Source organism: Dendronephthya gigantea, unplaced genomic scaffold (assembly GCF_004324835.1).
Source record: "Dendronephthya gigantea isolate DGI-Jeju-01 unplaced genomic scaffold, DenGig_1.0 000064F, whole genome shotgun sequence".
Lineage (NCBI taxonomy): Eukaryota > Metazoa > Cnidaria > Anthozoa > Malacalcyonacea > Nephtheidae > Dendronephthya > Dendronephthya gigantea.
Window position 1 is genome coordinate 1,382,982 of NW_021163074.1, and position 26,911 is coordinate 1,409,892.

General features: G+C 36.9%; 3 protein-coding genes across 3 annotated transcripts; 2 read left to right on the forward strand and 1 right to left on the reverse strand.

Moving 5' to 3' along the window:
• Positions 1-439: 439 nt before the first annotated feature.
• Positions 440-16,184, reverse strand: LOC114530576 (DDB1- and CUL4-associated factor 1-like). Its single transcript, XM_028552150.1, has 34 exons — positions 15,880-16,184; positions 15,228-15,304; positions 14,327-14,517; positions 13,034-13,103; positions 12,830-12,897; positions 11,955-12,174; positions 11,733-11,851; positions 11,430-11,531; positions 11,111-11,269; positions 10,601-10,780; positions 10,309-10,512; positions 10,004-10,093; positions 9,648-9,727; positions 9,046-9,165; positions 8,822-8,936; positions 8,279-8,549; positions 7,951-8,090; positions 7,607-7,688; positions 7,273-7,376; positions 6,944-7,072; positions 6,500-6,657; positions 6,121-6,196; positions 5,668-5,729; positions 5,304-5,370; positions 4,820-4,891; positions 4,272-4,328; positions 3,956-4,041; positions 3,609-3,693; positions 3,093-3,326; positions 2,678-2,771; positions 2,263-2,346; positions 1,818-1,891; positions 1,305-1,430; positions 440-1,130 (listed from the first exon to the last, which is right to left on the reverse strand). Exons 1-34 carry the CDS (start codon positions 15,975-15,977, stop codon positions 813-815), a joined length of 4,212 nt encoding a protein of 1,403 aa, XP_028407951.1. The 5' UTR covers positions 15,978-16,184; the 3' UTR covers positions 440-812.
• Positions 16,185-18,399: 2,215 nt separating this feature from the next.
• Positions 18,400-20,886, forward strand: LOC114530564 (histamine H2 receptor-like). The gene is made up of 2 exons (XM_028552135.1): positions 18,400-18,557; positions 19,673-20,886. Exon 2 carries the CDS (start codon positions 19,686-19,688, stop codon positions 20,682-20,684), a length of 999 nt encoding a protein of 332 aa, XP_028407936.1. The 5' UTR covers positions 18,400-18,557; positions 19,673-19,685; the 3' UTR covers positions 20,685-20,886.
• Positions 20,887-23,802: 2,916 nt separating this feature from the next.
• LOC114530554 (neuromedin-U receptor 1-like) lies at positions 23,803-25,152 on the forward strand. The gene has a single exon (XM_028552122.1). It carries the CDS (start codon positions 23,970-23,972, stop codon positions 24,972-24,974), a length of 1,005 nt encoding a protein of 334 aa, XP_028407923.1. The 5' UTR covers positions 23,803-23,969; the 3' UTR covers positions 24,975-25,152.
• The last annotated feature ends 1,759 nt before the right edge of the window (positions 25,153-26,911 follow it).

Sequence of the window (26,911 nt, forward strand, 5' to 3'; positions counted from 1 at the left end):
AAACTACCATCCCCACTCTCAAAAAAAACTCTAAAAATATTGGAGCCATTTCCTGTACTTTCAGGCGCCTTTTTAATAGGTTTCTATCTATGTTATAATCTCAAACCACCTGTGCGAAAACGTATACAGGTGGATTTCTACGCTACTGTCAAATTTTTTTGTCCACTTTTCATGCACCGATGTATAGACAAGTGGTTGGTCCTGTGTCTAAACAACCGCGCATCGACAATGGCATTGCCGTCATATTATTTGGCGTGAATACCAAAAGTCTATATAACTTATTTAGCTGACAGCTAGCGTACTTACAATCTCAATAAAAACCTATATATGCATGTTAAAAAATAATAATTTTGAAAGGCCAACTTAAAATATGACGTGAAGATATGTGAAATCGATTTCAAAACGTTCAAAATTACCATAAGTTGGTCTATATTTAATGAACATGTAATTTTAACTTGTTATTTAACAAAAAGCACGATAAGATATTTACACATTAAATTATTTATTCACTTAGAAAAGCTCGATCAATTTATTCACTTGTAAAAGATCGAGACAGCATGCCGTTCATATGTAATCATCGAATAATTTCTTTGCTAATTTTTAAATCGAAATTCAGATTAGAACATTCGACCAACATATGTCATTTGAGTCAAAGATTAAGCGCCGAACGTCAAATTCAAGTTATTCCTTTCTTTAGAATTCAAAACTATGAAGTTAAGCTATTCCCAGCTAAAATCAAACATCGATATATTCTTTTGAGACACCCAGTATATGTGATAAAATATATTTACAATCTCGTACCTTTTACGTGATTACTCTGACATCTCTGAATAAGAATCATCTGAGGAGTCACTAGCCAAAAGAAATCGCACATCGTCATCAAATTCACTGTCATCATAATCATCATCATCATCGTCGTCTTCGTCATCGTCATCATCATCATCGTCATCATCATAATTATCGTCCATGTGATCATCAATATCGGCTCTGTCATTATTGAAATGTTCGTCAAAATCACGTCTGAACATATCTTCAATCAGATCTTGAACTTCAATGGTTTCATTCTCGTCATCGTCAACAATGAAATCTGCCAAGTCATCACCATCGTCGTCGTCATCATCACGGCTTTCCTGGAGAGAAAACAAAATGATCCAGCAAATACAGAGCTCGTTCGTTCTTCAGTGCGCCGTACGTGTTTTGGTACAATTAGAATTAAACCTTGCTATTCGTGAACAATTTTTATTATTTTCAGAAAATGAAGAATCTTCTCATAAATGGAAGATGAAAACAACAAAATTACTTACTAAGTCGTCATCAGCTTCATCTTCATCTTCTTCGTCCTCGTCCTCGTCTTCATCTTCCCTTTTTGTTCTTCCGATTTCATACAATCTACAGGTACTCTCCCCGTTCGAATCTTCGCTTCCTTGGTTCTGAAAAAATGAGACAAAAATTAATAAAGGCAGGCGGTAATGCATGTGATGAAAACAAATTGAGACGAGATTAGACAAGGTACGAGATTATTAAAACAAATTGTGACAGTGCAGTTGTCAAATAACACCTCAAACTGTATAGGGTTCGTTTCTTGGCACCGTGCAAGGCACCCTGAATGATCCCTAAGAAATTTAGAGTGTCCAGGTTTTAGCATTTAAGATGTTAATGGGCTATATTCTATATTCTGCATATTGCTCGTTGGGATTAATGTAAAACAGTTTGTGTTGCATATTGCTCAGTTTTGACCGATGTATCATGTATATAATATGATCAGTCCCCAGAAGGGAAGGTTAGACAAGAAGGGAAGATGTCCATTTAAGACTAACCTCAACAACAGCCAGCGTTGTGTCTGTTTTATCAATGGCCAAACTATAGATCGCTTTCTTTACATCGTACGTAGCTAGCAGAAAATAAAAGAACTTTCAAAGATATCCGAGGATTGAATAATACACATGAAAGTTGGCTCTTTTCCATCTCATTATTCTTCGCTCTCATCCTCACTTTTAACAACGAACGTGAGATGCCGATATTCCTAGTACTTTCCAACATATTATATCACAAACCAAGTTATTAAATTTAAAAAATATATATATAAACGCATGCTGTTATTAAGTGCTATTGCAATGTTGTCTTTCGCAAAACGTGGTAAAAATCGATTAAAAGGATTTCTAAAAGATGCATCTCTATTTGCATCATGATCAACTTCGCTTTTGGATGCACGCTCTCGCCGCAGAGGAGCTCGCTGCTACACAAAAAAAGGCTTAAACTTACCAATTTGTTGAAACTTCAGCGCATCAATTGTCTTGAACGAAGATTCAAATTGCCCCGTTCCTTCAGCGGGGAGTGCATGTCTTACTGTAAATAAAGAACAATATACAACTTTAAATGCTTCTCCTATAAGAAATTGACTTTAAAAAATTAATGATTCTACAACAAGTTCATATTTAAGAGGAATGTTAGGGTCCTGCTCGCAGGTTAACAATCAAGGTCATATAATAAAGGCCATGTTACACGGTGCAATTTTTCTTGCAACTTGCAATGCAATTCTACTTGTAAGAGATGTAAATTACTGAAGAGTCTTCAAAATGTAAGTGTAATTAAGCTTCTAACGACGGCCCCCAATTAAGCTTCTAGCGACGGCCCCCAATCAAGCTTCTAGCGACGGCCCGGGGTATCTTAAACTTACCTCCAAATATGACATCTCCCTTGCTATTGAATGTAATTCGACATTGATCCAAAGATGGGCAAGTATCAAGGAGGTGAAAAGAACGGAGGTCCCACTTTTAAACAGTTAAAGAATGAGAACAGTAAAATCAAAATAGAATTCTCTACCAAACGCTACACATTTACTTGGAAGGCTTTCTTTCAAGTTACGTTAAAGTATAGGCAAGTTTAAAATTACAAAATTTTTCAAAGTTCTGTCGTTCGTCGAATACGAAACGGGTGCGTAACCATTAAAAGGATATGATTATCGTTTACCAACCAATAGCTGATTGTATCTAATATAGTTACTATTACGACTATTTCAATGAGATAAGCTTTGAACGAGCTCAAATTTCAATCGCGTATGCGTAGCGATTGCAACACATGTAAAAAGATACAATTTCAGAATTAATGATGATTTCCAAATCCGAAGGATGAAACACTCCACTGACGTAGTTATTGAATTTATCGAACTTGTGAATAACCTTGCTTCCCCTGACATCCCACAATAAACCATCGTTTAAAACTAGTTCATCTGTCAAGTTGAATGTCGCGATGTTTTTGAGATAGCTGTTGCTGTTCTTGGTATCTGATAGTGTTGTGATCTTTTGCCCTGTTCCCAAGTCGTAAATCTAAGACAAGCAATTTAGGGTTAAATCAGAGTAGAAAAAGTAATTTTTTTAATGTCGTTTCGACCGATTCGACTTGTTATGCATGACTTCCAGAATAAAGACCGTCTAACGAGACGTCAACGTCCTTGATAATTTTTAATGATTGATCCCTACGACCCGAATTTAAGCTGATTGTGATTTACGTAATTACGTTTACGATTACTGGCGTGGCATCACACGTTTGTACGTAATTCAAACCATTTATAATTCAAAACCAAATTCCACATTTATTCAGAGACTTACATCAGCAGACGATCCTCGTGTACCAATGATCCTGGTCAGACCCTGATTACTAAACCTGACATGTCGCGCCTCAGAAAAATTTAACCTACAGAGTAAAATACGATTGCTGGGCATTCATTGGCCAAGAAACTTGATACTTGGCCTACAATCCATTGACATGGATTGAGTATTATTTTTTCAGGAGTAACGAAAGGGTGAACGTGATGATCTACGGCATGACTATATCCTGTAGATCGCCTTCACCCCTTCGGTTCCTCCAGAAAATTGATACTCAATCCAGGTCCATTTACACGATGAACGGAAGGACTAAACTTGTAATCTATATATCTTGTATCCACACGCCTTACTTTATATCCAATTTTTGTTCACCAACTGACCATAGAGTGGACTGCGGTGTTCCAAACGGTGATGACGTCAGCAATAATTGACCGTCCTGATAATAAAATAACCATGTGAACCACCCTTTTCACTTATTACACGACTCTTTATCACAATGGTTCACAAGCTCGCTGCAAGGGTTTTCATCCAATGAAAATGCTTTTGTGTTGCATTTTGATACAAACGTTTGCAGAAAATTGGCGAATATAGGTCAATTTGTGTGATGATTGAAAAAGAGGCTTTCGACTAGGAATATCAAATCTCGCTATAAAAGGCGACACTTACATTTGATGGGATGCATGATGAAATGTGGGAACGATGACAATTGTGATTCCTCAAGCACTAAAAAATATAAATTAGCAGGGAAAATATAAAAATATATATGCGTACAGCTAAATATATTTGCGCATGACACAGGAAACGTCCTTGGAAGCAATGCATGATTACAGTTTACCAGATTGTCTTAATAATTTTATTCCAATTGACTGCCTTATATAGGAATAAACTATACAAATTTAAAATGGCGCGGAGTAAACAGTTGAATAGATTAGGCTAGAAATGTGAAGACAAATTCAAAAGCTAGTCTTCTCGCGCAAGTATAAAACAAATTAATGATTCAATACAGAATTTCCATTCTTAAGAATAACTATAAAAGATACCGGACGTGCATATCCTCGCAAATGGTTCAAAGCTAGCCTCCTCGGCAGGCATCTCTTATGTATTTATGTTAGGCATTGGTTATGCATTTTTTTAATATAATGCCTGCGGAGGGGGCTAGTTCAAAGTCATATTTTGTTGATTTACAAGTCTATAACATTGCTTAATTACACCACCTCAGCCGTTTTGCTGTTAAACACTTTGATTTCCCCTGCCTGTGTTCCAATTAAAATTTCTTGTGAATTCGGCTACATAGAATTGAATGTATAACAAGAAAATGAGCATCCATAGCACAAATTAATAAAAAAGTTCCCAATGCAACTCACGTTTTTTACACTCACAAATTATACCCACCAAATTACTAGTCCTTATTAAAGCACTTTGAATTATTAAGGCTTGTTTGCATTTGCAATTTTTTCTGCGATTTTGTGTGCGATATTCTTCGTTTGATAGATGTGAACAAGTGCATTAGTTACAGATATTGAAGTAAAAGCTCCTGTGTATCAACTCATTTGTAACTAATTACTCGTTCACATGCATTCATCAAAAGACGAAAATCGCCCCGAAAACCACAGCCGAAGTTGCAAGTGTAAACGGGCCTTGACACGATAATGTTCAACGCAATTTAGCATGACGACCGTGCTCAAGGCAAATACTCACCAGAAATGAGGCACAAGTGTAATAACTGGCTTCGTCAAGCACTCGCAGGACACGAAGGGACCGAAACCTTTAGAATGAAAGATCAATGGTATAAGCCATAATGATTTGGTATAAAATCCAGCAGATTTATAATCATAGTTGCTGATCATTTTGAGCGAAAAATTAACCACGCGTAGAAATCTTCAAGGCTTAAAATAGCAGATTATGTGACTGGCTTTTACGAGGGAAGGCACGAGAACGACATTAATCGAATAGATGCTAGAATTGCATATTTAGTAGTTATATTTATTACTCGGAATTGACGCCGCTTTCGTTAAACCTAAAATAGTCTAGTTAGAACAGAATCCCTTTCAGCTAAGTATACCTGCTGTATAAATATCGTCTGTTTAATCTGTTGCCCTCGTAGCCACCATAATTTGAACGCACCTAACAAAATATCATATTCATTAGGACAAAGCATAGGCAGACGAAGGGAGTGCATCCTCCAATCAGCTAAAATATTAAAGTATAAACATAGTGAACTATAAAATCTGGAACGCTACTTCCTATAGTTCAGCGTAATACTTGGCTGAAGGCAAAAATTGAAGCAAAAAATTGCGTTTTTGACTCTGTTTCTCGTTCCATTTTTATAGGAAATTAGTGAATGACTGTATTTTACATAGTTCTAGACATTCCTAGATAATTACTCTCTATGTCTGTCCCAAACGTTCAAAATCTCTGAAAAACTCCCTTTAAATTTGGCTTCAAAGATGGCGAAGTTAGCGTTCCAGGTTTTATTAAAGTTCACCTTGTAAACATGATTCGTGAAGTATTATACCTGATGAGCACTCAGTCTCGACGCTATATTCATTGAAGCATGGCACCTTCTCTTTGGCTCTGGACAGCGATGAGGCCTGAAGGAAGAACGCAAAAATGTGGTTAGGGTCGAAATGCAATCATACTTCAACAGTAAAAGACTGGGTTACTAGCAAGAGATTATTTTCGTAATGTAAGAGTTTTAGTAATGACAAACGAGCAATCCTCGTATATACAGCAAATCTCGAGAATAATGTAACCTTCAATCTTTAAACACAACTAATGAATCAGTTTTATCCTTTCCGAGGATGCAAGCGTATATCTTTAATATGGCCTCATGCCCTCCCTTTGCATCAATTGTCAGCTCTATCTGAAAATTTAGAAAATCAATTCAACTTTACCCAAGAAGTGAAAAAGGAGGACACACTGAAACAGGATGAGGGCACTTTGCATGTTGATTCCTGAGATACTGCGTCACTATAGAATCCAGTGTTGGAGGAGATGGCGAGCGATTATGACAACTGGAACTGGGACGTTTAGCAATTGCTGAAAGGTTGTGCTAGAAGTGGAAAAAATATTCAGCTTTTATAGGCTTGTGGATACCGTCAACGTTTCTGTGATCAAATGCAGTTGGAAATGCCATGAAATAGATTTGAGTCCAGTTTAAATTAGTTTACATCAGGCTTAAACGAGTTTACATCATTTTGTTCCTTTTAATATTTTTTGCAAATCCTTTAAAACTAAGGATGTAACTATGGATAATCTCACAAAAACTTTGGCAGACTAATACTGCATCTACAGATTTTTCTTAATCTCGTTTGGAAGGATCATTAAGTACTAAATACCTTGGGAATTGGCGTACTCGAGTTTGTGCTGCCAAAGCGATGTACTATCGTCCCCCCCGGTGAAGAAATGGGGGTGAGAGTTGTAGATGGGTTTTCAAGGGGACTGGGACGTGATACATTGAAGCGAACCTGAAAGTGCAAAAAGAACAAGTCACTAAAGTCGTATCTTGTAGATCTTTTGGCCATTTTATGGGACAGAATTCTACTGACTGCACAGCGACATAATAAACCAACGTAAAAGAATGAATTTATTTCAAGCAGATGATTTATTTTTAACAGACTGCAATGCAGTCAATAGTATACCAGTCAATAATTAAGATATATCAAACCTTTCTTTGTAGTGTTGGGGTTACTGGCAGAGATGGTTTCTGAGATGTTTTGCTCAAAGGAAGATTTGTTTCCTTTGCTAAGGTCGAAGCTGTCTGTCGTAGGCCTGAGTTTTGTAAACGAACAAACATTTGGATATTATTGTGAAACTCTAGTGAAACTCATTTGCTTTGCCCTCATCGTATGAATTATCATTATTTAAATTATATGTAAAATATGTGGGTTTAGTTTTGTATGTAATTCAAAACACAACGTATTCCTTTAATTACCCATGTAAATATAAACAAACAGGGGGGAAGGAGGGGGATAGAAAGATTGCGGTAAAAAAATACCAACCGCAGTTATCCAAGTATTTGTAGACTAGTTGGAAAAGTTCATGATCGGGATAAGTTATCTTCGTCTGAGTAACAACATCAGCCTAGAATATACAGCGATTAAGTTATTTCGGATCTGAAATTGCGGAGTTTATTTGATCGCAAGCATGATACGCCATTATTAGCTTCTTCTGTTTTGAGAGATTGATGAGTTTTAAGCCTTTACAATTGAGACGAGAATGGCAACAGGGCATGAATTAATATGCAAGTCGATACAAATACGTGAACTAAACTATATCTGCAACATTCTAAGATTCAAACGAAGTTGGTAGACCTGTACCCGCGCACTCCTCCTGAAATACCTACTTTTGTTATCTTGGACAGTGTAAAATACGACATGGTATGAATGGCCTTTCCGAGAACTCTTTCCAATAATTCCGAGACGTATTTACAGAATGTGCGATGTTCGTTGGCGTTGTCAGCGAGGATTGGCTCCCGCATTAAGACTGTCCAGAAGAGAATAAAAAGACCAAGTTATGACTAGTGTTAAAGAATCAATATTTATATTTTCAAAGGACTGACAAGGGCCAAATTACACAGTTTTTCAACAAGCTGATTACAATTAAGAAGTGTGAGCTCATTCTGATTCATAAAACTACTAAAAACTAGAAGTCGACTGATTTTCTCTACTCACGTTGCAGCTGCCCGCTATGAACCATGGGTAATTTACTCATGATTTGTCTAATTCCATCACTCTGCGCCAGTCCACATAACGCGCGACATGCGAGTGCACGGATGGAGTCCGCGTCAGATACTGGCGTTTTTACAAGTAGTAACGAGAGAAGTACTCTGATACCATTGTTTGCTCGAACACAATTCCATAATCTTTGCTGGATATCATCCGTATTTTTTGACTGGCTGCGCTTGCCTTTGGATAATTTCTGCGCGGTCGACGAGTTTGACCCCTAAGAGGCAAGTTTATTACTTGCTTGAAAAAAATCGTGAACAAAAATTCTAACACGAACAAACAGCAATCCTTATCCTAAAAGAGGAACTTCCTTTACGGCTTTTTACCTAAGGAAGAGGCTTGCTAGGCGGCGGGAGCAGATGGTTGAAGGGGGGGACTAGTTTTGTAGATATCTTTAAGTTTGACTGCTCAACAACCCTTCTCAACTTATATACCCATGTTCAAAATATTACAGAGTTAAAGTGGATGTAACTGACCACGATCATATACCTTTTGTTTAGATGAACATACACAATTACACAGAACAAGTAAAGCAGCTTTCTGAGTTTCTCCATCAGCAGCGAGTTCTGATGATAGTTCTCCTTCTGCGGCACGTAATAAAACTCTGAAGGCAATAACAAATCAAGAGGATTACTCATCCCACCCCTTCAATTATACATCTCAATTTTACCATAATTGTGTTGAAGCACTCTGGTTGAAGCATTGGTCCCTACCTGATACCAATTTCAGTTACCCCAGTAGGAAGTGTCACAGGCTCAATCAATGCTAATTGTGTCTTCGGACAAGCGGTTAAGACAGCCAAAGTGTCCAAAGCAAGTCTTGTCACGTCATTTCTATAAATGATAAAGAAACAAATTTATTTTTTCATTCTATTATTAGAGGCTAGATTTATTGTTGGTTATAGTCGTAATATTCATTTGCAATCTTTACAAGTGTATCCTAACGTAATGCTTTGGTCAAGCGGGTTGATGCAACTTGACCTGAGTTAAGCTTGCATTTGGCGTTTTACGGGAAATCATGTTCATTAAAGCCCCATTTGCACTACGCACAATTTTTGAGACGGCACCAAAAAAATGGTACGGATGAAATTTTGAACTGCCAAATAGTTAGTCAAATTTCACCCGTACCAATTTTATCCGTTTATACTATGTTCAATTTCAGTTTTGGTACGGATAGAATTGAAAATGATGAAATTGGCACTGTCTAAATAGATGGTCCAAATTTCATCCGTACAAATTCATCCGCACCAAACCTAAAATTGTGCGTAGTGTAAATGCGTTTGCCTTATTTGTTATAATGCTACGCTATGGTGCACCTGGCTGTATAACTGTTCCAGTCAGCAGAAAGACAAATGATTTGAATTAACAAGGGAAATCCCTGTAAATTCATCATCATCTACGGGTAAAAAAAAAGAAAGAAAAAAAATGACCGTCTGATAACAAATTATTTGCCCATATCACGACGCCACAAAAATTGGGGTTAGGATTTTAGGTTGGGAAAAAGATATGGTTGAGTGAATGTAACTTGCTCGTCTTTTCAGTAATAAAGAATTTGAACAACCAGTGAGAAACCGAAATTTGTTTGAGATTTTTCACAATATTGATTTATAGGGAATTAAATCAATTACATCAGGTACATTGTATTATTTGTGCAAAAGTCAAGTTGGCTTACATCAATCGAAGGCCACTTCGAAATCACATACGAGTTTTCTAAAAGAAGCTCAATATTTTCCAACATACTTGTTTGCGTTATGGTCATCGACTGAAAAAGAAAAGGGCATAAAACTACCTTTACCTTACGATACCAAACAACTCAATTTTACTATCATGGATCAATGAGGAATCTGAGCATACGAATCTCTGTGCGACTCAACACTGGTAGGGTTGCGACTTAACAAGTAAATTAGTTTAGTTTGCATGGTGAGGTTTTACAGTTAGATCCGCCTTGTCCATCTCTCCGATGAAAAATCAACCAACCTTGTATGCCGGTGTTGGAGGTGGAGGGGACCCCCCTTTGGACCTCGCCAGAGATCGTCTCAAGATGTCAGCTTTCAAAGCGATCTGAGCATCAAAATATCGTCTTAAAGCCATACAAGTATGTTTCACAGTTTGACGACAGTCAAAAAGATAATCATCACTTAGCACATCTGATGATTCCGTCAGGATCTCCAAAGTGCTGAGCTGTGAAGAAAGATATGTACTAAGAATTCAGTTTTTCTTCAGGCTTGCACTAGATTATTCCTATTAGGGTAGTCCGACCTTGACCTACCATGTTAATCAATTTCCTCAAGCCATCATTTGTATCAAATAAACTTAATATTGCACGAAAGGGAAACGTAAGAGAGAAAAATATCGTAGCATGACATCTGCCAGAAAAATGTGAACACTCCAGCAACCACAAAACATACTTCACGACCTCCGTCAACACTGGTTGCGGGAGAAGACAGATCTGTAAGAGAAAACTGCAAATGAATATGCGAAAACTGCATATGAATATTTTATAGAATATGCGAAATATAAATGTGAAATATTATTATTATTATAAATATTATTAAAAAGAACGTCGAAGTTCCGTCCGATACAGGAGGTTTTTTATTGAGGAGATTTTTTGGGGGGGGAGAAAAACTGCAGAGAATGAAATCCTCAGGATCCCAATCACTGGTTCGGTAACTCCGACATCCTGATACTTTACACTTACAGTATCATCATTTTTATCGTAGAATTAATTAAAAAAATTTATATCGCAGAGTTCAACGTGCAAAATCTATAATCCTCTTACCCTCTCTAAGGCGTCTTCGACGTACGCCAAGTAATAAAAACAACATGAAACTGCTGTAGCTGACGTTGACGGTTTCGGAATTTGAAGAAGTCTTTCTATTCCACCATGGCTGACAAATTCCTGTGCAAATTTCTTATGGCACATTAGCGACGTCAGATACTATCAAAGACCAAAATTATAAAAAGATATTCTTTTAACTTTTCCACTTCACATTTTTTTTCAATATTTCCTAAAACAATATTTCTGCTGGATGAAATAATGGCGGAAAAGTTTCCAATTATCATCTTACTGAGCATAATGTTATTCATTATTGACAAACCTGAAGGGCTTGAAATATGACGCCATCTTCTGCGATGTGTTTGACGTTAATAAAATGTGTCACCATGCTTCGAACGTCCAACTCAAAAGCAACTTGAAGAAACTAGTTAAAAAACAACACTTAATTGACGATTATAAAATTTGCTATGGGCCGAACTCTGATACAAACTGTATCTTCCTGCGTGGAAAATATCCTTGCAATGCAGCAAAATTGTCTCGTGTATAAGGCGTTTATAGTGAGAAAACTCGATTGAACTTTTTTGATTGCATTATTTATAAGTTAAAATATATAATATTATAAGACCTCTTGGTATTCTCCGAGTGGCGTAAGATATCTTAACATCAGTCTGATCTGGGCACTCAGTGTGAGTGGACTTAGCTTGAAAGACGACGGTTTTAAAAACTGCCTTGTTTTCTTTGACTCTAAATAAATACAGGCTATGGATTTCAGTATATTTCACAAGAAGGTTTCATGTTTGTGACCACAGAAAAATCGAATTCTCTGCGGACATTTTTCAATCCTTACCTTTCCTGGCAGAGCTTTGACTCGACTTACTAGAAGACTCAGCCATTGCAGGTGAAGAACTGTCCAAAATGCTTTCTTTCTTGTTCTTATTTCCGCCATTTGATTTACCATTATTTTTAGTTCTTGATATTGCCTTTGGTTTTGGAAACTCTTTGACAGCAGGCTGACTCAAGTCCCTTAAATCTTTCAAGGATTTTAATCGGTTGATAACGATTGGGACCTGAAATTATCGATGAAAAGAACTTTTGTGCATGTTGATTTCCAGTAAGAAATTATCACCTAGCTTACGTCATGTTTTCAAGTGAAAGAAACAGCGGAAATACTATCAAATGTTCGGAACAACAGTTATGAGGCAAACAGGGAAGAGGGAGGAAGGAAGCCCGTTCAATTTAACGGATTGCATTTCAATTCGATGATCCACCTCAGACAACGCTAGAAATGCAGCCGAAGAGCTTCAAGAATAGCACAATCCTCCGACCGAAAACCAAAGTCCTGAATTCATATGATTAGGAAAACACGATGAAACGAAGTGTAACAGTCGGCACTTTGGAAATGCTTTGCAGTAGGGGGTCTGTATACGTCGAAACAAATTAAGTGTCTTTTCACGAAAATCTGCCCTAAACTGAAATATTATCATAAATTTCAAGACAATAATCCAGGCAAAATCATATATATTAGGTCATTATCCCCTGGACAAATATACATTGAGATTTACGTCAACCTCTTAGGACAACCTCTAAAGGCCGATCTACACGATGCGGTTAGTCGCATACGATTCTAATCCTGGCGTATGCTTGTAATCGAATAAATGCATGTAAAGATGTCACATTTTAAACTTCTTATATGTTAGTCATTACAGTGTGATTTTTACTCACGAGATGAGAATTATTTTCTCTGTGTGAGGAAGTGAAATCTTGCATTCCCATTGCGATACCAAGTAGACCTGAAAATATTGCACTGTCAGACATATCATAAAAAAAAGCAAGGCTTGTCCTTACACTCTTCTTACATGCAAAAGGTATCTATTTCCATACTCAGTGATATAAATGTGATGTAGACTTTGAATGTGAATTTCGTACCTAATGAGTAAGATCGTAACGGTTCCTCCCCGTTTTCAGCCCAGTTATACAGCCTCAAAAGCAATCCTTCCTGAAAGTTCAACAGAGAAGAGATTTTTAAAACAATTATAATTAACATAAAAATTACCTCAACTAAAATAACTTTTTATGCGTTTTTAGTCGTTATGACGTCGCCATTAGCTTTCCTTTCCAGGTCAAACGAGATTACGAGAAGAAAAATTGGATGAAAAAGAAGTTGATTGTGGAAATTCAGAGATTTGGGAATTGAATTGTTCATTAAATTGTTGTCGACGGAAGTTTACTTGGAAATGCACGTACATGACCCAAAAGAAAAACTCTGGACAGTCTTGTCTCATTCGATTTCTGTTATTCAAAATACAGCAACACATAAAGTACACAGAATAGCATCCAAGAACAACTTTATTGAATACCTTTTTTCAAATCCGAATTCGATCGGTTCAAAACATTTTGCACCACCGTAATGAAACTTTTATGGTTACACGGTACTCTGACCGTAAAATTTCGTTATGGTTTCAAACTTTTATGTTTAGCACTTCGCTTACGCCTAGTTACGGTTAGTGTTACAGTCTCGTATTTTTTCAAACTGGCATTATGTGAACGCAAAAACAAAAGGGTTTAGGAGTTTCGTACTATTTTCAACTGACTCTGGCGGTATCGTGTAAACGGGGTCTTATAAATAGCATTTTAAATATCAATTTCTAAATATTCATTTAACTGCAGAGATATTGAACTTTGGATATTTGGGACATCATGATAAACAATTGCTGTCAGAAAAAAAATTTCATGACCAGCTTGTGACACAGCATGGCAAATATTCCCAACAATCTAAGGTGGCAAGCAGCTAAATAAATTTCTACTTAAAAAAGATCGCCGCGAAATCCGAAATTATGCATTGATTCATATCATGTCGGCGCGAAATGATAAAAGATTAATAAATTATGCATTCAATAAGATGCGAATCAAACCAATTGGCAAACTCTGTAAGGCTGTATAGTTTTGCCAGCCCTTAATTGTACACGTGATAAACACTAAGGACGGCCTAGTCCAAATCAGCCGGCCCTAATTCTACAAGTTACGGACGTCTTTGGGAAATTAAAAAGTTAATTTAAAATCACCCTCGAGGGAGCTTATAATATTACTAACAATCTATTAATCTCAGTCACTTATACTGTGGTCAAGTTTTTATGTCAGGTTATAGCTATACTGACATTGTATTATCTAACATCAGTCACTTATATACTATGATCAACCTTTGATGTTATGTTAGCTTACCGTCTCTTGATAGATCTGTTCCATTTCAAGACAGCACATAAGATCAAAAAGTAAACGACTTGCAACACAACATAGCTTGAAATCCCAGCGTGGAGCCATAAGATATGTGTTTAATATGATCTCTACCAAGTTGTCACTTTTACTCAAGCATTTCAACACATGAGCATATGTGCAAAAAGGATCATTACGCCCTAGAAAGCAAGGCAGCAATCGAAACACTTTCATCTAATGACTAAATAGTTGTAAATCTGCAAAAACGATTACAGAATAATAATAATAATCGACTTTATATTTAATATGGGTAACACATATAACAGTTTAGCACTGGCAAACCAGTGGCCCTTCTATAAAGACAGAATAAATCACAATGGCTTTCAGATACAGTTAGCCTGAGCAACTGGGCTCTTAATTAAGGAGGTGGATTGATGGGAGATACATTTTGAATATAAATTTTTCCTTAAATCTGGGGGCAAAAATTCCTAATTGTTTAGATTCTGTTAAGTTCCTGTAACCTCATTCTCCTCTCTCTCTCCCTCTCTCTCTGCCCCTTAATTGAACTTAGTTGGAAAGTACTAGTGACCTAGGAAAGAAGTACTGATTCACAGGAGGAAGTGATAACAATTCATAAGAAACATAGAAGTCAACAGTTTACTGGTATTCAATTTAATCACACAACATGATGGTTGCTAATTGCTGTATTAGCATGCATCTAAAAATTATGGTGCAACATGGCTTGATATCAATGATGATGTCAACAAATGAAAACAAATGAGAGAACAAAACCATAATGAGCAGTAACAAAAGAAATCGTTTCATGCAAAGTCAAACAAATTAGGAATACTACTGGAATCCAATTGTTCTAGTGTATCAAACCAAGTGAGAAAATTATCATAATATATACCTGGATGTCTGTCATCAAATGGATCTGGATCTGATTTCAAAAATGCTTCATACTCTGCTTCAACAACATCAGCAATCCTATGAATATCATTTTCATTTAATGATTTGAAATATAGTGAAGTATGTAATGGATCATAAGTTGGTCATTCACAACAATTTAGAATGTCCAGTGTATGTATATGTATATATATTCAAGTGGATGTATGTATGGATCCCTACTATTTTGATTAATAAGTGTTCTCATTTTATTTCATGGAATACATTGAAGAAGTTTATAGATGAGGAGGATTACTGAATTTTAAAATTCATTCAACATAAACAGTCAGGCAAATAAATATTATCAGCATGATAGAGATGACACATGTTGTACATAATCTTCTTTGGTGCAGTCAATGGTGAAATAACTGAAATTAGTCAGTGGCTAGACATTTCATTTTTTTTTTCTCTAACAATTCAGTTTTATTACAGTTGGCATATCTGTAAATATGACGCCCGCATATAAGGCTTTGGTCATATATTATGATATAAACCCCACATTCCAATTATTGAACACTCCAAAGTTAAACTAACATATACAATATAATATGTTCATCTACGCAGTTGTATATAGTGTTATTTATGGGATCGATATTTTTTAAAGCAAGTGATACAACCTCTCCAAACTTTCAATGGGACATATATGTTGTCTTTCTGCTTCTTCCCACTTTACTAGTAATGCAGCTATATCATTGACAGTATCTAATGCAGTCATTGCTATAGCTACTCTTCGCAGTCTCTCATTGATCACAGTTGTGGAACGTACTACGTAGTGACTAGTAATTCACTTCACTTTCAAGTAATCAAAGATCAAAGATTCTCGTCGTTGTTTTATAGAACGTTCAGTAATTGTAAATTATCACAGTGTTCTCAGTCCTTGACCTGTAGCCATCACCATGAGCCCCTGAACCAGAAATAAATAATATATAGATCAGCAGTGTTCATGACTCAGTAAACCCAGTAACCAAGTAACCCACTTTCCACGAGTAAAGAAGTAAATTGGGTGAGTTGGTTTTTCCACTCATCTATAAAATTTACTAGATGAGTGTAACTTTCCAAAAGTTGGCTCTAATGCATTGAAAAGGTGAGCTGCGTTGGTAACTGGGTTTCAGCCACACAGCACACGTGGTGTTTTAAAGCCTTGTTTTCATGCCTGGTTTTCATGCCTGGTTTTCATGCCTGGTTTTCATGCCTGGTTTTCATGCTTGGTTTTCATGCCTGGTTTTCATGGTTTTCATCGGCGATGGTTATTGTCAGTGGTCATTCATCGTAGACCATCGTGGACCATCCCATGAATTACGACATATGAAAACCATACTTAAACAGAAGCAAAATTATCGGTATATAATTGTTCGCTATGAATACTCATCTTGTGTTCGGATATAAAATACAAGTAATTTAGATTAAATAGTGATGGTGTTACATACCTCAATATGGTATATTCAACCTTGGCATGGGCGAATATACCGGAATATGATATACTCGACCATGGTCGAATATACCGGAATATGGTACACTCGAACATGGTCGAAAATACCGGATATGGTATACGGCTCAAAGTGCTGAAATATGGTATATTCAACTTTGATATAGTCGAATATACCGAAATATGGTATATTCGACCTCGGTATGGTCCTATAGTGCCGGAAAATAGTATATTCGACCTCCAACTACACCGGAATATGGTATATTCGCCTTTTGCATGCATGGTCAAATATACCGAAATATAAACCCCATGCATAGAGGTGTTGAAGTATGGTTCAAAACATCGCATCAGTCGGCCAAAATGCTGGGTCCGCCCCTGCTTTTAACGGGTTTATTTATATTAGCCGCAGATTGACGAAAATCCCGCCTAGGCCACAACAGAATGTCTTGGCCCCATCATCTCACGCAAGTCTAGAAGTACGACTGTCGACAGTACGAGTACGAGTGAGGCTGGATTTCCACTTACAGAGAAATCCAGCAACGTGATAGGCTGCCCGCTAGAGAAAAAATTCGAGGCGAAAAAGTTCGTTCGCGCGAACGAATTCGTCAAGTGGGAAACAGACTGAGCTAGTAAAAGAAACGAGTCAGCTCAGTTAACCCGACCCGAATATCAAGAATACAAAGTATAAACTTTACGGCCAAGTTTGCACCAAGTAAGGAGCTTATCTTTCATTTTTCTTAATGCTGGCTACAATTAGTTGCCACGGATCGTCCCAATTCATAAACGGCGAAGAATACTTTCAATCATTAAAACGTAACAGTTTGTAGTATTGTTCTTTGTTATTATCTGTGAGGATAACAGTAATAACTAATAAGTAGGATGAAACGAAAGTAGAAAAATTGATTCTGCTCATTTGGTATTCCTCACTGATAAACTTCAAAAAATCTATATGAATTTTCAGTCTAGTATAGTGTACAAACCGCCCCAGAAATTGATTGCTCTGGCGAGCATATTACTGATAGGCATGCCATAGAGAAGAATTTATTCGCAATGATTAAAGTTGACTTTTTATCGCATGATGATTGTTAAATACATGAAAAGTCCAAAATATATACACAAGTTACAACCAAATCAGTTAACAGTCAGAATAGAAACGGTTGGAGTTATTTTCTAAATTTTCTTTACCGTTACTCGATTCCAAACCGGTAGAAATCCAATTACACAAAGTAGGAGTTCTCAAACCATGTAAACGATATAATCGTTCAATTGAATGAAGACTTAAATATATCTAAAATATATCTATAACATTTTGCATGTGTCAAAATCGATTAAACTGAAGTAAACACCGAATTATAACGAAATGACAAAATCAAGCTGCCTGTTACAAACGCTTATTGTATAATATGTTATTCAGTTATTGTCGGGCAATTTTCGTCCAATAACAGATCAGCATGGAAATGACTAGTGCAATTTAGAAAAATAAGGACTATGAATGTCTGTGGGAGTGCAATATTATCAAATTTCACCTGTTCTAAAATGGTTCACCTGTTCTATAATAATTGAATACTTTACGTTGCTGTTGGCTTAAAATTTTATCTCCCGACTTTAATATGCATGCATGCATGTAAAGATATAAACACAGTGCGGCCTAAAAAGCATATATTACCATTTCATTGCGTCGTTTAAGTTGTTGCAACTAAAAGTAACGAATTCATCAAGAGTCATATTAATATACAATAACGGGCTAATGTATACGCCTGGTCATGCACATGCAATATTATATTTGTTAGCCACATATCATATACTTTTTTAGGTTTGAAAAACAGCAAGGACGTGCTCTGTTTTGTTTTGGAACACAGTCGATAACAGGTAAATTATAGTCGATGACTAATATAATTTTTCGAAAAATTTCAATGAGATTATATTAGAATTATGTTACTACTACCATTTATATACGTTTTCTTAAGATTCCTTTTTATAATTCAGTTTCGATATTTTTGTTACCGCTTCCTGAACGTATAAGTTATAACTATATAAGATGTTATTGTATTTTATTCTTTCATAATTAGTAAGTAGTAAGTTGAGTTTTTACCAAAAAAAGGGCTGAAAAGCCCAAAGATAAAGCTGTGTGAAAATCGTGTATATACATGAAAAATTAAAAGAATTTTTCGGTAGTCCTCAATGCTATAGTCACTAATCACTATTATAGTGATAACGTGCCAGTATATAGACATAGTGTCGGCCAGGGACAGAATATTCAGACGCGAGAAACATTATTCATCGAATAGCTAACTTTCAACCTTATCATATGCACCCCATGCAATACAAAAGCTCTCATGACATGCTGCTTGAGTTAGAAATTATCACTTCAATAACGGTCGATTAATAAGGAACTCATTTCAGGGCCGAAGCAATATCTGCGATCTCATATATCACCTCTTGGAAAATAAATATTAATAACTATTCTCCACATACATAGACAGGTAGCTTAGGTAATATTGATGGACAATTCGATCGCCCGCTAAGGAATATATGACTTATGTAGTTATGACCGACCTCATTTTATAGCCTTGAATGATTGATCAAGTGAGACGCAAGTTTCAACTTTCAAGTCCTGTTTAGTAGTATGCGGCAGCTAAAACTGGGCTGATCAGAATTTTAATTCTCCCGGAAAAGTTTTCGATTAAATTCTTACCTCAATAAAACTTTTCTTCATTACTCAGTTAAAAACGGCTCGGGGTCGGTACTAGTTTACATTGCAGTTTAATATAGCAAGCTCATTCCAAACGTTTAATTGCACAAGTAATATCGCTGTTTGCGGGCGTATACTAAACGCAAATGCTAAGCTCCTATTCATCTCACTAATATAAGAATGATAAATGTGACAGAAGGATTGCTCTGGAAAACGTGATATTACCAACGGATGATGTATTTCAATATGGCTGCTAAGATATAATATTCCATTTTTATTTCTATTTCTATAGTTGAATACTGACGATGTCGATGAAAATGAACAAAAGTAATATAGTAGTATGTCAACATATATCAATCTTCCACGAATACACAGGAAACCACAGCTCTACGGACATGATATCAGACATCATTACTTGCATAGTAAATGCCGTACTAGCCATTCTGACAACAATCGGGAACAGTTGCATCATTTTTGCTTACCATGACAACCGAACGCTTCAAACCAAAAGCAACTTATTGATAGTTGCTCTGGCATTCACGGACCTGCTGGTCGGTATCTTGGTTCAACCTCTTTTCGTTTGGGTGAAAATTAAACAAATGATGGGTAATATTGATTGCCTGCTTGAAATCATCAGCGATTTATCAACAAAGTTTTCCTTCGGTATATCTTTACTGACGCTTGGTTTGATTGTAAGTACAGAAAGATACTTCGCAGTTTTTTATCCATTGAAACACCACACTTGGCTTACGAAGAAAAAATTGTTTTACTCGATCCTTGTGGTATGGGTAACTGCTGCAATTGCTGTTCTGAGTATTCTATTAGGAATACCAAGGGTTGTGTATCAACCTTTTGGTCTTACTCTGATCGTATTATCCCTAGCAACTTCGCTATTTTTGTATATCAAAATTGCAAGAAAAATTCGAACGATGAAGTCTCGCACTGCTCCATCGCCTGGGCTATCACGAGTCAAACGCGTGTCGTGGACGTCAAATCCTTCCCAAATTCGTGCGGCTGTGACCATGTTTTATGTCCTGGGCTCATTGTTTATATGTTGGATACCTATGCTCAGCGGATTTCTTTATGTCTCAATTCAAGGACAAAACTTAGTGTACCAAAAGTTTTTGTGGACATGGGGAGTCACGTGCGTATTTCTTAACAGTTTCTGTAATCCGTTCATATATAGCTGGCGTAATCGTAATATGTCGACAGCTATTCGGAGATTGTTCGTGAAAGGTAATCACGATGTAGACGGCACAATTGTGAACTTATCTATGGTCAGGCAATCATATAGTATGACTTAGGGTACGGTTAGCATTGCTATACGTATAGTGACACGCATATAGTATCATGATATCAACTATTTATCCTCACGAAGTTGAATCCGACTCGTGATCTCACCAAGTACACTTTAATCAAACAAGGGTGAACAGCCCAGAATACAAAAAGAACTGCCCTAGCTGGGTACGACGTTACCCAGGGTAAGGATAAAGTCGATAAATTTAAACCTACATATTCTCGTTTATTAATATGAAGAAGTGTAAATCCAAAAAAATAAACTTCTCTTTAGTAACACATGCAATGTGTGTCTCAGCCTTAATTTGGGACCGTAACGAAAGTAAAATGCTGCATCACGCGACTCATCACAAATGCCTAGAATAAGATCCCACGTTTGGCAGGCTTGATTTGCATTAGAACCGAAGTTTGAACATAGCTTAATCATTAGCCATTATTATTTCATTTTGGCATTCCAGCGTTCTTTTATTCCAAATTACTAAATTCATAAAAGCCACTTAATTGTTACCTCGACAGCCTCAGTGACCTAGAGGCGAGACTGGTGAGGACTTGTCCCCTTAAGTTAACCTCAAAACCACTTGTGAGATTAGTTCAGATCCTCTGAGAAATAAACAGGGGAAACGTCCTATGGTGCATGAATTTATGTTGATAAGTTCAAAAGTTGATATTTCGTAAAATGGGGTTGCCTCCTTATAGTTATACACTAACTATAGCTCCTCCGCAGGCATCTCTTATGTATTTAAATATTAGTTATATTAGGCATGGGTTAACCCAAGCCAAATATCATTTTTTTAATAACATAAGAGATGCCTGCGGAGGAGGTCACTTATACACTAGCTCCTTTATTTGATTTTAGAGTTTGCCTTTAGCGTTTAATTGCAATACATTGAAAAGTCTGGAAGATTTTTTCACTGATACCCGCGTTCCACCTGCAAAATCTAGCGACCTGGCCACGTCAAATATATGCTTTTGAAATATGCTCATTATTTACAGCAATATAACCAGGGAGCAGCGCGGCAGCGTCTTCAAACAACTTAGCACCAAAATGACCAAATGTGGTATAACAACTGCCTAAAATAGACAAAAACACTTTAATTAAAATCGACGTTTCGACCTGAGGGCCTTCGTCTTACTAACTCTCCTGACGAAGGCCCTCAGGTCGAAACGTCGAGAAGTGTTTTCCCCTTTTTTTTAGTTGTTATACTACATTATTTACAGCAGTTTTGATAGAGATCGATCATAGGCAGACCGATTTGTCATATAGTGATATGATATCGACTGTGATCAGAAGACTCGCGTGTATAACACGCGCGACTTGGCAAATATTTCACTCATTTCACTTAATCATAACTACATAATCAAAACTACACGTACGTGCTAAAAACGCGACAGTGGAAAGCACATGCACGTATCCGCTCATCCGCCGTTTTAAAATTCTCCCACTCTGGAGAACGTTTTCCTCACACCCGGATACATATAGGCGGTACGAGTACTAGTAAAAGTATTCTTCTGTTTTCAAATTCTTTTGGCATCGTGCCAAAAGAAGGACGGGGAATAAACGGGGCCCGTGAATAAACGATAATCATAGACAATCCAGAAGACAGTATTGTCAATATTGTCTTCTGGATTGTCTATATGCGATAAGATGATTAAACACATCTATCCATATCAGTGTTTTTAAAGATATTGTGCCGCAGTGTTTTGGGGATATTTTGTGATTTTCTCAGCATTTTAAAGAGCGAATTCGAAATACATCTTAAAAACGTACTACGTCACACCATAGCTATAAAGTTAATGGATCTTTATGAAGTAAGGCCTCGTCCACACGTATCCCGATAAATTTGAAAACGGATAAATATTTATACGGTTACGGCTTCCGTCCACACGTATCCGGCTTTTCCGCCCACGGATAAATTTGAAAACGCTCTCCGGAGTGGATAAATTTGAAAACGCCGGAAAACAAAAACGAAATTCGTTATAAGAGACTTAGAGCAACCACCCTGTACACCTATATACCTAGTTGTCATAAATCGTAATCACAAGCGATGGCGATTATCGGTCAATGGTCATCAATGCGGATGGAGGTTCGCCTTGTGGCTGAACACAAAATGGCCTCAGCTAGCCTGACATAATACTGCTCAAGCCCGTTTTCTACGGAAAAATATGCATCGGTAACAAACGAACAATTAATAGAGATCGACGACTAGTGATGAAAACCAGGTTTAAGCCTGGTTTCCATATGATGCCGACGTCGGCAAAGTATTATTGTCGGTGATTATTGATGAGTGAAATCTTTTGTCTTTTCCCTTGGAGTCGGCGACAGGTCAGCGTCATATGGAAACCAGGCTTTAGTGAAGTACCAATAGATAGATGATAATCAAGGTTAATGCATGAAGCTGACATATCTCATTTTCTATTCTCTCAATTGCATTCAATATATGTATAACAAATTCCAGTAAACAATAATTGTTTAATGATTAATCGGCACTTTGAGTGAAAATATTGAAATTGAATGGTAATCGGAAAATTAACGGTAATCTGTAACTTATTATTCATTTAACGATAGTTAATTTGCATTCTCCTTGTCCAACGCATCGTTTAACTTCTCGCAGCTGAATGCATAGAATGAATACAATTGTTTAACCTAAAACGTCTCCGCTGTTCAAATTACAAATAAAAGATTGAACCGAGACTTTATGGTTGCCGCGGGATCGATTGCGAAAGTTGTTGGCTTTTTTTAAAATGAAACCGAAAATGATGGGCGCGTTGTGAACGGATATATTTTTTCATATTCATTGCCAAGAAAACTCATGTTGATACTTGTGGGCTTTTTCTAAGAGAGACGTTCGTGTAGGATCTCATGCATGCTTTATCTTCTGGAAAATCCGCGAGACTCAGAATATATATCTATATATACTCATTGATTTTAGCTGTATTTTAGACAATATATAAGTTATAAATAAGGTATAAATTTTCGAAGCATGTATTGCTTGTGCCTTTTAGGGTATTTGCCTTTGGTCAACATCGAAAAAATATACGTGACAATTTTATGTATTGTTGACTTTTGATTGGCATGCATTTACACTAACATAATATGCAAATTTTGCAGAGTTGTGTCAAAGTGAAACGTGCATGGCACCAAGGACAGGCGATAATTTTAATATAGTTTGTTCACTTTGCTGTCTCCCTAAAGCGGCAAAATTATACTGACTGCGATTTCCTCGACCAGGACGCAGACTCATATGCCCGACGTTAATATCTCCGAGGTTAAGATCAAGTGAAGCAACAACGCAATGAATCTAAGCAGTGATATTGTTGTCATAACATGTCTTCATCCTGACAGAGTTTACCAGTTTGGGCCCGCAGAGTCTTACCATTTCATCAACATTCCTCTCATTGTGGTCAATCTATTCCTGCTGGTCTTCATTATTCTTGGTAATATTACTGTAATCATGGCATATTTTCGCAATACAACACTCCAGAGCGTACCAAACATGTTACTGATAATTCTCGCGTTCACGGATTTGTTTGTTGGAATCGTAGCCCAGCCATTGTTTATAGCCATTCTTGTCAGAGATGTTCTTGGTGCCAAACCATTATGCTGGCTAGCGTTGCTGTCCAGTGTAACTTTAAAGTTTTGTGGTGGTGCATCGTTGATGACTTTGAGCCTTATTATTTCCCTGGAACGGTATTTCGCCATTTGTTACCCGCTGAAGCACCGTTGTTGGATTACAAAAACACGACTGAAAAGAGCGGTTGGTGCTTTATGGTCGTTCCTGCTTACGCTAAACGGCTCCCTAATTCGTGTATTGAGCTACAAAGCCTATTTCGCATTTATAAATATTCTCGTTTTTACCGCAATTGCCGTGACCGCGTTTTCATGCTGTGGTATATTGATGACACTAAGAATGAGAAAGCAAAAGTATATTTTGACTGTCAAGATTGACGGACGATTACGATCTCACGGCGCTGCATCAACTTTAAACAACGCAAAAGAAAACGATTATAAAATCGCTGTAACAATGTTTTATATTATTGCCGCTATAGTTGTCTGTTATACGCCAATGTTTGCAGGCGTGGTATATGCACAGGTCAAGAGCAGGGATAAACTGTATCTTAAGTATTTTTACCCGATCACAATGACTTTGATGTTTCTAAATAGTCTTTTAAACCCCGTGATCTATTGCTTACGAAACAAAAGGTTTACAAACGCAATACGAAAGATGAAAAATCAGGAGAATGGCGAACAACAGCAATCTAAAAGTCAAGGACTGCTTGACCACCCGTTTGAAGAATAATTAATATCTGGGTGAAAAACGTTTGGGATATCTGAAGTCAGAGCTTCTGTATTCTTCTATCTAATCTAATCTAAACATACAAGTGATACAACACACACTCTTCTAGCTTTCAAACTGCTCCGCTAACTTTGAGATAATTGTTCAAGACCCTTGCAATCCTGCATGTATATCATTTAATCTTCAGTCACAAAACAGTCATTTATTAATCGAAAATGCTGTTCTGCATTTTTAATTTTAGTACTTATTGTTGAGAAGTATGCAGGTCATGCATGCACATGTATAGCATCCGATAAAATATAGCCGCAGAACTATAAAGTCTTAAAGAGTTAAGGCCGACACAGACCGGACGCGATGCGGCAACGCGACGCGAATTTCGAGTTTTCAGAAGCATATAAATTAAATTCTGGAAGTAAAATTTGGAAACTATGGACGCTAGAGCAGTCAAAATGTTTTATTGTTATGTAATATACAAGAATATTATGACAGTTTAGAATTTATTTGATTTTGAAAAATTAAAAACGTTGAAAATTCGCGCCGCGTTGCCAATTCGCGTCCGGTCTGTGTCGACCTTTATATGTCATCCTAAAAGCAATATTAAATCTTTCGCTGAACGGGTTTTCATGCACGTTAAATATTCAATGGCGCCACGAACTCAACAATGAAGGACGGGGGCATATTCATATATTCGTGTTCTACATTAATCATTTTTTAAATCTATTGTTTTAGAATCACTAAACACGATTATGAATACCCCCCCCCCCCCTTCTTTTTCCAATTATTCTGCCAGCTGACTACGCCGCTGGATATTTTCGAATCAATTCTACCGCGCAAAATCAGTATATATAGAAGATCTTTGGGGCTCAATTCAACAAATTCTAATGATCTTCAGTGTTTTGTGTTGTACGTATCCCTGAACGAAGAAAAATAGTTTATAGCGGCTCACATTCGCAAATTGCTGCGAATTGATAAGGTTTAAGCAAGTTACTGTCGAGAATGTTTCGCGTCCGAAAACTACGCTATCCTCGGCAAACCACAAGTTAATTGAATAATAACAATATTTAATAAAATGTACGAATAACGATATAATTCGAGTTAGCGCTCGCCGCGTCCTGAAATGCAGACCTCCTACAAAGGACCTGAAAATCGGAGATTTTTTGAAGAAGTTGTAATCGGAGAAGTTGTAAACAGAAGGTAGGCGACGTTTAAAACTCTCATAGGTTTTTAATTATTCATTTCTTTTTAATGACCCATCGTATTGATAACCGCCGTCGTCGTGTTCCCGTCGCACATGCTTAGAGTTTTTAATATCACTGCAACGCTGGAATAGGCAGCAAATTCGTCTGATCTTGAGCCAAAATTCGCTATAAAATGGCCTCTAGTTTTTGTGGGTAGCCGCTGTGCATGCGCACCCGCGATAGTTTGGCTAGCACAAACCAAACCCGCTTGCGAATTGACGACTTGCACTTCAGACTAATTTTTTATTGAAGTAAGAAGAAAATAAATCACCACAGGCACAGCTAGAATTAGTGCGAATGCAAAGTTTGGCTGTGAAATTTGGTAAAATACGGAAAACATAGCCAAGCGAAGTTGGCATATTTTGTATATACTTTTGTATTACGGGCAGAAATGTGTAACTAATTTAGTCACAAACTTCCGGCCGTAATACAAAATTATACAAAAATCGACAACTTCGTATGGCTATATTTTCGGTGATTTACAACAATTCGCAGCCAAACTTGGCAGTTTTACTAATTTTAGTAAGCTCTTTTGGAGAATTTCCTTTTTATCGCTGAGATAAGAAATTAGTCTAAAGCGCAAGTCGTCCATTGCTGGTCAATTTAAATTCCACCTGTCCTGTTCTGTAACGAACGTGTCTACATAAATCATATGACCTGTGACGTAATTAACTAATGGTTAAACAAATATACACTGACATG